The sequence below is a fragment of the Kogia breviceps genome, chromosome 10 (assembly GCF_026419965.1).
Source record: "Kogia breviceps isolate mKogBre1 chromosome 10, mKogBre1 haplotype 1, whole genome shotgun sequence".
NCBI lineage: Eukaryota > Metazoa > Chordata > Mammalia > Artiodactyla > Physeteridae > Kogia > Kogia breviceps.
In genome coordinates this window covers 2,142,924-2,154,201 of record NC_081319.1, presented here as the reverse complement: position 1 = coordinate 2,154,201, position 11,278 = coordinate 2,142,924, and the positions used below count along the sequence as shown (strand labels likewise).

General features: G+C 60.1%; 1 protein-coding gene across 1 annotated transcript; it reads right to left on the bottom strand.

Moving 5' to 3' along the window:
* Positions 1–6,695: 6,695 nt before the first annotated feature.
* Positions 6,696–7,858, bottom strand: H1-10 (H1.10 linker histone). Its single transcript, XM_059076717.2, has one exon. It carries the CDS (start codon positions 7,755–7,757, stop codon positions 7,116–7,118), a length of 642 nt encoding a protein of 213 aa, XP_058932700.1. The 5' UTR covers positions 7,758–7,858; the 3' UTR covers positions 6,696–7,115.
* Positions 7,859–11,278: the final 3,420 nt, after the last annotated feature.

Below are 11,278 nucleotides of genomic sequence, written 5' to 3'. Positions count from 1 at the left end.
TTCACTAGTGTCAGGGGCATGTGATTACCATTTTCGCACCTTTTGCCAATACTTTCTCCTGCTGTTAGAGCAGCATAGCATCCTGTCCTGCCCTTTTTTTAAAAAATGTATTCATTTTTTATTTTATTTTTATTTTTGGCTGCATTGGGTTTCCTGTCGTGGTGTGATCTAGTAGACCAGGACCCCAACTGCTCTCAGGGCAGGAGGTACAGCTCTTGAATGAGGCTGTCTGGCCTCTCAGCTGGGCTCCCGGCTGGCAGGCCCTCCTCACCCCACCCTACCTGCATGATAACCAGGCTTGGCTCCAGGCCTTAGGGGACCCTTTCCTGCTCTGCAGCCTTAGAGCAGGCAGAGGGTCCCCTAGACTCCAGGTGTCTCCCCTGCTGCTGTCTGTGGTCCCTCTGGGTCCGTCTCTTCCTGCAAAGCTTGTGTACCTGAAGCACAGTCCTGCTTTGTATAGAAGCAAGCAAAACAGACGCAGGCAAGGGAGGGGCTTGGCCCACAGCGCACAGCTCGGCATAGGTAAGTTGAGGGCAAATCTGAGGGGCTCCTGGCCTCATTTTGGAGAGTTTGGACAAGACCCTGCTTGCTGCCAGGAGAGCCCAGAGGGTAGGTCGGTGGTGGGAAACAGAGAGGGTAATGCGTGGCCTCAGACTCTCTCCCTCTTCTCAACCAGAATGAGGAGGTCTCCGTGATGGGATGTGTGGAACCTCATTCCTCGGGGAAAGGAGCTTTGGCTAGGGCTGTATGGAAGGGTCCCTAGTACATACAAAACTGACCAGGTCCTTGGCCCTCTCTGAGACTTGGTTTGCCCGTCTCTGAATCAGGAGAGTGGGTGCTCACAGTTGAACTCCCAGGATCCCACAGCCACAGGCGCTGGTTGTTGGAGACCGAGAACCTACCTTTTGTCATGGTGTCCCTCATGTGGTGATGGGTGAGGGTCCCCTTGCGTCCCAGGGCTCCAGGGAAGAGAGACATGCTGCAGGCTCCGCAGGCAACACTCCCAGTGGGCAGTGGAAGCTAAAGGACTGTTTGGAGGAGCTGGGGCTTCAGTGAAAGGGGGAGGATGGTCACACTGAGTACCACAAAAGGTTTTCTAGGGCAAGCAGGCTGGGGCAGGGCCCCAGTGCCACACTTTTGGCCCCTGATGGAGGCTGCCAGAAAAAAAGCCAGGAGCTGGGAGAGGCAAGAGGAGGTGAGTGAGAATAGGGAAGCACATATGTGCAGGGTGCACTGTGCAAGGCTCTGGGGTCCTAGGAACAGCCCTGTGGGAGGAGGGGGTCACCCTGGTGCAGGCCCTCAGCAAGGGCAGCCTGTCACCACTGTGTGGCGTCCTTTGGCTCTGGCTCCATCAGGACACCACCATTTGAAGCTTCTTGTCTCGTGAAGCAGCCAGAACAGCCCACATAGAAGATGAAGTTGAGTGATCGCGAAGGTGGGGACCGAAGGCCACACTGAGTCACACAGGATTTGCTCGGGCCGTACGGTATTTATTTATTTTTAGTTGTGGTAAAACACAGGACGCCAGATTTACCATCTCAGCCATTTTTAAGTGTACGGTTCAGTGGTATTAAATACAGTACATTCACATTATTGTGCAACCATCACCACCATCCCTCCTCAGAACTCTTTTCATTGTGCAAAACTGAAATTCCGACCCCATTGAGCACTAACTCTCCATCCCCCGCCAGCCCCTGGCACCCAGCATCCTGCTTTCTGTCTCTGTGAAGCTGACCCCTCTAGGGACCTCATGTAAGTGGGATCATACAGTTCTTGTCCCTTTGTGACCGGCTTAGTTCACTGAGCACGCTGTCCTCCAGGTTCGTCCGTGTTGTAACAGGTGTCAGAACTTCCTTTTAAGCCTGAATAATATTCCACTGTGTGGAGAGACCACACTTTGTTCATCCATCATCCATTGATGGACGCCTGGGTCGCTTCCACCTTTTGGCTGTTGTGAATAGCGTTGCTATGAACGTGGGTGTGCGAATCTCTCTCTTTGAGTCACTGTTTTCAGTGCTTTTGGGTGTGTCCCCAGAAGTAAAATTGCTGGATCAATTCTACATGTGACTGAGGAACCTCCATACCGTTTTCCAGCAGCTGCACCATCTTACCTCCCCACCAGCAGGGCACAAAGTTCCAATTTCTCCACATCCTCACCAACACTTTTTTTTTGTTTTTAATGGTAGCCATCCTAATGGGTGTGAGGTGGAGTATTTCTTTTTTTAAGCCCACATTTTAAAAGTGGGAGGTTTCACAAAAAGAAGTTTACAGTTTCCACATAAAAAATTCTCAGGAGGGACTTCCCTGGTGGCACAGTGGTTAAGAATTTACCCGACAATGCCGGGGACACGGGTTCAAGCCCTGGTCCAGGAAGATCCCACATGCTGCGGAGCCACTAAGCCCGTGCGCCACAACTACTGAGCCTGTGCTCTAGAGCCCTCAAGCCACAACTGCTGAAGCCCGTGCTCTGCAACAAGAGAAGCCACCACAATGAGAAGCCCGCGCACCATGACAAAGAGTGGCCCTGCTCACCGCAACTAGAGAAAGCCCACGTGCAGCAACGAAGACCCAACGCAGCCAAGAGAAATAAATAATTTTTAAAACATATTCTCAGGAGGTGGCTCTGATGACTGAGCCCCCTGTGGGACCACTGCCAGCCGGGACACCCTCCTGCCAGGCCTCCCTGGATGGCCCACGCCCCTCCCCGCCTCGGGAGGGGAAATCAGAAACTTTCTGGAGGTACTCCTAATAGGTCTGAGAAGGTGGGAAGCTCTGTCCACATTCTGCTGCATTGCTGCCTGGAGACCATCAGCAGGACTGGGTGGTCACTGCCCCTCTTCACGGGGGTCTGTGTCCTCCAGTTGGGCAGGCTGTCCTGCCCGGCCTGGGGCCTGTGCACCTCTGTGTCTGAGAGCCTGCTGCAGTTCACACGCACCCATTCTGTAGTGGGGAACCATGATGGCTTCATACTGCGTCAGTTTGGCTGCACTGTACTACCTCTCGCAGAGCGCCCTCGCTTCTGGGTTTCCCGGTAGGGTGGGCCACAGGCAGATTCTTGCCAGGTTGGGAAGGAAGCAACCATTTTGGTTGGTGAGCTGCTGATTTACCTCCTTGTTGGGAAGTGGTACCTGGGCCTGCAATTACTCTACTTGCCCTGGACTCTCCTTCAGTTTTTCTGACTACTGGGCCAGGTGTGGACATGTTGAGCTCTGGATGAAAGGTCTCAGCTTCTGCAGGATATGCTCATCGCCAAGGTCAGAGGCAACATGGACGTGGGTTTCAGTCCTGTGCTCAGTGCCAGGCCCTGTCCCGGCAGAGAACAGCTTTAGCTGGGTTGGTCCCCAGCAGTTGAATGGGTGGAGACCCCATCCTTTGGGTCACTCAGGCTGCTCGACCTGGAAAGGGGCCTTTGCAGTGTGTGCAGAGCTGTCCGGCCCAGGGAGAAGTAGGACCCAGGAGCGCAGAGGGTAGACCTGAGATCCTGAGGGGATTCACAGGGAGGCAGGGTCCCAGCCCTGTGACAGGAAGGAGGAGGCTTCACAGGAGGAGAGAGCGCTACCCCAAGGGTGTGAGAGACCGGAACCTGAGGCCCTGGCCAGGGGTGGTGTGTTCAGACCGCCCTGGTCAGCAGGTGGGTGAGTAAGAGAAATCTTTTTTGGCTCTGTTTATGGGTGAGGGAACTGAGGCTTGGGGAAAACAGTCTTGCCCCGGAGAAAAAACCATGGTGGACCCAGGCTCAGAACCCTGACCTCATCCTCTGCGGGCCCCCCCGCCCAAGTCCCCTCCATCAGTGGGTGCGGGCCTGGGCTGTTGCTGCGCCCTATCTTACAGACAAGAGAACCACCTAGTCCTTTGTCTCCTTTGCTGCACAGTGGATACCTCCTCCAGGGCCTCACGGTGTCACGTGCCTTCAGTGTCCACCTGGAATTGAGGCCCCTTGAAGCCAAGTCCAAGAGACACAGTAAGTAAATGGGCTCCTCCACTCTGTGCAGGAGCTGAGTGTGGTGTCAGGGCAGAAAATGCACCTTCGGCACCAGTAAGGTGAGGGTTGGAACACCTCCCTCGCCGGGCTGTCTTGAGGGTGAGGTCTCTAGCCTTCCTCAGTGCCTGGCACACGCCGAGTGTTCATTCAACTTCAGGGTGTGGGACCCACCTACAGAGATGCAGCTCGGCCGGAGGGTCTGAGTGAGCAAGTTGGGAAGGTGGGGGACCTGTGGGTGGAGGAGAGTGGGACCCTAGGAGAGTGGTTTTGAGGAAGAGCAGTTTGAATAGATGACAAGGTCCAGGATATGGGCATGGGAGGATAAAGTGAGTTAAACGAATGAGAGACCAGATTGCAAGTGACATAAACCCAATTTCCACTAGCTTATGTGAAAAGCAAGTATCAGCTCACAGAATAGCCAGGTCTGTGTAGCTTCAGGCATGGCTGGATCCAGATGCTGCATTAATGTCCTTAGTTCTTGGCTCTTTTTTCAGGTGGGTTTTCCCTATGTGTTGACCAAGATGGCCACTGGCAGCTCTGGCCCCCATGTCTCTACCCTTAGTGATCCTGGGCAAGAGAGCACCTCTTTCTCACTCGTTCAGGAAGTCTCAGGATTGACTCATTGAACTCACTGGGGTCAAGAACCAGTTTCTCCAATCACTGTGGCCAAGGAACAGACTAAACACTCAACAGCCAGGTCTTTGGTCGCATGACCATCCCTGGGACTGGAAGGGTCAGACCCCCCAGAGCCATGTGGCCTGAGAGTTAGGGGGGCGGTTTGTCCCCAGAAGAAAATTAAAGTGCTTTTTATTATCAGAAGAATGAGGGATGCTACCTGGAGAAGATAGGCCTTGGCGTGGACAACGAGCCAGAGGCTAAGTCTTCAAAGAATGGAGGGGGGCGGTGGTGACAAGAGAAGGGTGTGGGCAGCAGCATCCAGAGTAAGGGGCTGCTGGAAGAGCCAGGTGGTGTGAGCAGTGAAGGGCGGATTTCAGTGGGAAATCTCGAAGGACGGTGCCTAATAAGGCCGACCTGAAGGGCACTTTGGGGCCTCGGAGCTCACGGGATGTCTTCAAAGGACAGTCAGTAGGGATGGAGCTTTGGTCAAGGAGGACTCTGGGAAGGAGAGGTGGCTCAGTGCGAAGGGTTGGGCAGGAAGGAGCAGTGTCCACGTGCCCAGGTCCCTGCAGCCCTTCCCGACCCCGTCTGAACCTCAGGGCTACCTAGGAGAGGGTCAGAAACCCAAGCCCCAGGCCCCAGCCTCAGATGCTGACTTGGACAACTGGGGTGAGCCCAGGTGGCATCTGGGCTTGGGGTTCTGGTTTAGGGAAAGAGGGTGTGGAATGGGAGGGCTCCCGTGTAGCTGGTCAGAAGCACCATCCCCGAGAACCCTGGGGAGGCTGCGGCCTCTCACTGCTGTTGGTGGCCTATCGGTTGGCTCTGCAGGCAGCTTGGGACCGGCCGAGGCTGGCACGGTGGCCCTGCAGCAGGGCACTGGGCTCACTGGCCCAAAATCGAAACTGCGAAGTAGATGAAGCTGCTACTGATCAGTAAGTGGCCAGGACATGGGCTGGCAAGGTGGGTGGCGTTCCCAAGAATTGAAAGCAGCCTCTGCCCTAATGCCAGCCAGATCAGGGCCCCATCTGCCTCTCAAGTGTCTCTCTCCAAGCTTCTGCCTGGAGGGCCATGATGTGGTACCGCTGTGACTTCTGTCTCCCCACTTGTCCCACACTGACTGGAAGCTTGGGCAAGGCAGGCACCTGTGCTGGTTTGGCCCGCTGCTGTGTCCCCTGGGCGCAGGCCAGGGCAGGGCAGTGACGCACTGGCAGCTGGCCCTGCAGTTCCCTGCGGCGGGAAGCAGTGCGGAGAGCCTGCAGCAGGGTGGAGAAAGACTCGAAGTGGGACTGGCTGGCCACTTGCCCAACGGGGAAGGGTCTGCCGTGTTACCCAGCCTGTGTGCTAGAGGAGGGTAGTGGCTGCCAGGCCATGATCAGGGTCACTTGCTGCTCAGGGCTCTTCTCCAGCGGAGATGCCCTGACGCTCTCTCACCTGCTTGCTCAGCCCGGTCTGTGCATATGCACTATCCTGCAATGTTGTCCGGCTTTCCACTGCTCCAGGGCCCTCCCTGCTTTGCAGCGTTGTCCCTTCATAGGAGCATCTGTCAGAATAGGCCTCAAGTCCAGTGCCCAACTAGAGGCACACCTGTTCCATACGCTGCACACAAAGAGTGGGAGAGTGTCCCAGGGCTGAGGATCATTCCTGCCAATTTGTCTGTAACCCTCCGGGTCCCGTGTGCGCTCCAGATTATCTTACAGGCTCCGGGAGCGTCAGTGCCTTGCTCAGACCACACCTCAGTTAGTGATGAGTGAACCAGAACCCGGCCCCACTGTCCCTGTCATAGCAACACGAAGCCTCACGGAATTCGGAGTCGGTAAGCTCTGTGAAGGGCCCGGGTGCGGCGACCTTGTGAGACCTGAGGGTCTCTAACTCGCAGACCCCGCAACGCCCCCGGCTTCCCCACCCCCCAGGCGGTGGACTCAACTGCCCATCTACTAAGGTCAACTCCGCACCTCCTTCGGGACCCAACCGGCCCCCGCTCGTGCCGGGCTCCGGCCCTGCACCTCTAACAGATCCGGGTGCTGGGGACCCGCCCCGCCCAAGCCTCGATGCGGCCGCACCCAACCCTACTCCACTCGGAAGAAAACGAGAGCGGTTCAAAGGTTTAAACAATTTATTGTACCCAATTTATTGTGCCCCAAAAAAAGGTGACGAGAAAAAGGAGCGCCGCGCGGCCCCGCGCCCCGCGCGATTGCTCGGCGCGCGCCCGGAGACAGCGAGGGCGGGGGCGGGAAGGGCTGCGCGGCCGTCGCGTCCTCGCGCGCAGGCGCGGCGCGGCCTTCGGTGCCCGGTAACCAAGGCGACACCCGTTGCCGAGGGCGAGAGCCAATAGGGTCATCGCCAGGGCCGTTTCAAAAATCTAAAGCAAACAAAAAAACGCTCCCACGCGGGGGATGGGCAGGCCGGCGCGGGCTCGGGTCCCCTGAAGTAGGAGCGCGCACGGCGGCCCAGGCCGGTGCCCCGCGCAAAACCTACGTGCACTCGGGGTGGAAAAGCGGGCGCCGGGGCCCTGCGTTCACTTGCGGCCCTTGGGCACTTTGGGCACGCTGGGCTTGGCCGCCTTCTTCACCTTCTTGCCGCCCGCGGCTGCCGCCTTCTTGGCCTTGCTGCCTTTGTCCTTCTTGGAGGCGGCACCCTTCTTGTGCGAGCGCTTCTCGGGCTGCGGGCCCTTGGCGGGCTTCTTGTCCGCGCGCCGGGCAGCGGCCGCGCTCGGGGCCGCCTTCTTGGCCTTGTGCGCAGCAGGCGCCGGGGCGGAGGCGGGCGCCGGGGCTCCGCGCCGCTCCCCGCCGCCCTCCAGCTTCTTGCGGTTGAGCTTGAAGGAGCCGTTGGCGCCGGTGCCCTTCACCTGCAGCAGCGTATCGTTCTGCACCAGCGCCTTGATGGAGTACTTGAGGTAGGTGCGCCCGTTTTGCTGGTCGAACCATGCCACCTTCTTGGCCTCCGCGTAGATCTTGGCCAGCGACGAGCCGTTGCGCTCGCCGAGTCGGCGGATGGTCTCCACCACCAGCTGGCTGTATTTTCCTGGCTGGTTCTTCTTCTTGCTATTCTTCCTTTTTTTGGATGGGGACAGCGAGGCCGAGCCGCCGGCCTTGGCCGCCTTCTTGGCCGCCCCCTCGGCGGTCGTCAGCGGCAGGGCCTCCTCCAGCTCCACAGACATGGTGGCGAGCGGGTTGGTGGCGGGCGGGGCGCGGAAGCCCGGGGGCCGCGCCGGGAAGAGAAAGGCGAGGGGCCGCGGGGGCGCCGGGGGGCTGGGGGCGCGCGGCGGCTCCAGGCGGGAGCGGCCGCGGCCGTGCCTGGGGCCGGGCGGCAGGGCTGGGGTGGGGGCCGGGCCGGCCGGAGCGGGGGTCCCGAGCCGGGGCCGGCGCGGGGGCGGCTGGAGCGCAGGAGTCCGGCGCGAAGCAGCCGGAGCGGGGACCGTCTCGGAGCGGGTTTAGTCGGCCTCGCGAGCGTCGCTGCCGCCGCCGCCTCCGCCAGAGCTCGCTGGGCGTGCGCGCTGGGCTCTGGCGAGGAGGGCGCCCCGCTCCGCTTTTATGGCTCTACGGCGGACCACGTTGAGAACAACAACAGCCTGGTCCGGGGCCAGCGCCAACTTGTGCTTCTTGGAGCCCCTTCCCCGGCCGCTGGCTTCTCAGACCGCGCCTCCCCGGCGCCGCCGCGCCCGCCGCCGTGCGCCCCGGACAGGGCCCGAGCCTGCGGCGCGGCGGAGAGGCGGCCCGCGCCCAGGGAGGGCTCGGCAGAGGGGAACGGAGGGGTGCACCCTAGGCTGCGGGAGCGCGAGAGGAGGGGGGCACCCCGTTTAGGGCCGAATAGCGCGGGCCCCCGGGGAGGCCTCGCGGCCCGGAGCTCGGCGGCCGTCAGCCAAGAGTGGTCCACGGGCCCCCAAGCCCAGACCGCGTCCGGGGGGGCCCGGGCCTGCTCGCTGGACGCGCTTTAATTTGTCCGAACTAACACAGGGCACGCCCTCACGCGGTCGGCTGGGGCAGTGTGGAGGGAGCCGGGACGTCTTCGAGGGGGGTCTCCGCCAGAGTGCAAGAGGAGAGCGGATGCTGGCGCCCTCTCTTGCGCGCCCGGTGTCTCCTTAGGCCTCGGGGGCCTGGGCAGGACGCGGGAGGCGGCGGAGAGGACCGCAGGTGCTTCTCTGGGGACATTTCCTAGTCGACGCCCCCCACCGCCCCTGCCGCAGCTGCTACAAGTGCCCCCATTTTATGGAGGGTGAGCAGCCTCCACCATTCCCCCCAAAGCCAAATGGCGGCTCCGGCGGGAGAGAGGGGTAGGCCGCGGACCCCGGACGGTTTCCCGGAGAGGATGGGGGAGGGGAGTTGCTCCTCGTTCCGGGCCACACCCCTCCTCCTCCCGTGTGGGGAGCGCAGTTGAGAGCGGGGGCTCCCTCTCCGGGTACCACGCGGAGGCTTGTGCAAATCTGGTAGCCCTTCCGCTGGGTCCAGTATTGGGGGTGTGGAGGAGGCTCTGGACCATCTTTCTCGAAGCCAAAGGAGCCCCCACTTGGGGAGCTGAGGCCACGGGGAGACGCTCCGGGAGGAGGGCGGATCCCTTTGGGGTGAGTGATTTAGGCCCGGATCCTGCGGCCGCGGCCACGGCAGGATAAACAGTTAGTTTCCTGAGGCCAGAGCATGGAGGAGAGTGGGTGGGCGGGGTGGGGGGGTTGGACTGGAGCTCCAGGGGTGAGGAGAGCTGCAGGCCGTGAAAGCCAAAATAGCGGGGCACGTTTCGGGCCTTCTGACCCAACAGGCCCCCTGAACGGTCTGTGCTTCCCCCTGTCACAGCGCTTGTCCGGCCCCCATTTGCTTTCCGACAAGCTGGGGAATAAACCCCAGGGGAGAAGGAAATTGAGGCAGGTGGGGTGTTTGCGGGGGTCAGGGGCTTGAGCCACAAAAGGGGTCAGAGTACAGCCCGTAAGAGAGGGAAGATGGAAGATGGATCTCAGCCCGGGCTCCTGCAGAGAAGGCCAAGCCCCTCTCCCAGGGAGGAGGGCCGCTTACCGAGCCCAGCCCTGGTGACGAAAGACCGTCCGAAGTTCCTAACGGGGTTGTGGGGGCGGGGGACGACGACACGGGTCTGTGAGAGCTGAGACCTGGGAGGAGCCGGGAGCAGTGGCATGGAGCTTGCAGATACTGCATGGCTTGAGCACAGACCTCGGGTTCCGAAGACGCAGGGTGAGAAGCAGCGAGGTGTAGACCCCGTGCCCCCCGGGTGTCTGCCTGCGAGCAGAAGCCCCTGGAGCGAGCAGAGGGTGGGTGTGCTGGGGGTGGGCGTGGCAGCCCTCCCGGGAGGACCGGGGCGCGTTGAGGTGCAGTGTGGGAGCAGGGGCGCCCACGAGAGAGCTGGCCCAAGGCACCCGGGAGACTGGCAAGAGGGGTTCCAGCTTGGGTCTCTGAAAGGTCAAAGGGAGAGCAGAGGGTGATACTCTCGAAGGACCCCTGACTGAAAGCTGCCCAGCCGTCGCCGTGGAGGGGGGCAGGTCGCTGGCAATGTGAATCTAGATGTGAATCTAGAGCTGGTTGCAGCAGCAGGCGGGGGGAGGGCTGTCTCCCCGGGTCATCAGGGGGGAAGGAAGGACGTGGGGCTGGCCGGGGAGGGAGGCTGCCCATTGGAGACAGAGGAAGAACGGCCAGAGAGCAAGGGAGGGCCAGGCGTGGCTGGTGTCCTGGAAGCCGAGGAGGAGAGTTTCAAGAAAGAAGGGCTGGTCTGTCCAGTGCAGCTCCCTCAGGAAGCTGGTTGATCCTCAGAGCCGGCTTGTGAGACCCTCTGCCTGGACCCTGCCTGTTTCGCCTGGTGCTTTACTCAAACCTAAATTAGTTCCAGGAGTTAAAAATTAGGCGATTTCAGTAAAAATACAGTCCAGATTTCAGATTTCCCTTTAAAAAAATCTGAAGATTTGACCGGGGTGGGTTGGGGGGAGCGGGTAGAGGGTGCAGGGCCTGAGTAACTGTTCAGTGAGGGGTGCTGGAAGCTCTCTTGCCCTGGCGGAGGCCTGGCCGTAACTGGAGGAGAGAAGGAGTCAAAGCAGGGAATGGACACACGTAGGCAGGGCAGTCCACAGGGAGGACACAGCAGACACAGCTCCGGAGTCCACACTGGCCCTGGTGGGCTCCTTGGCCTGCCCAGAGGGGTTTGCTGCCTGGGGCCCAGGGCTCAGGGAGACTAATTCTAGGCTTTGGGAGTGTGCAGGGAGGTGATTTCCTCCTGGTGACCTCATTATACAAGTGAGGACACTGAGGCCTGAGTGGCAGTTAGTAGCTTTATCCAGTTCTCCAGGACCCTAGGCCTTCAGGGATGCCTCTTGAACGAACGCTCCGGGGTAGCCCCTGCCATCCTTCTAAGGACATCACAAGTTGGGAAGGCCTCACGTGGCCAATGGGAAAATGCCAAAAGACGGGCAAAGGAGCACCTGGAGTTGGCCAGGGCCTGGCGGAGAGGGCCACCCCTTCCCCAGGGGTGCATATTCTGGGCGGGTCCCCTCTCCCTAGGCAGGCTCCTACAGTCCTGCGGCTCCAAACACCATCCATACGTTGGTGACGCCCATTTCTGTCTCTCTCCCAACTAACAGACAGCCACGGACTGCCCGCCGCTTCCTCTGGGATGTCTAAAAAGTGTCTCTTCTGTGTCATCGCTGAAATAAAAACTCCCCATTTTCTCTTGCAATCCGGCTCCTCCCCA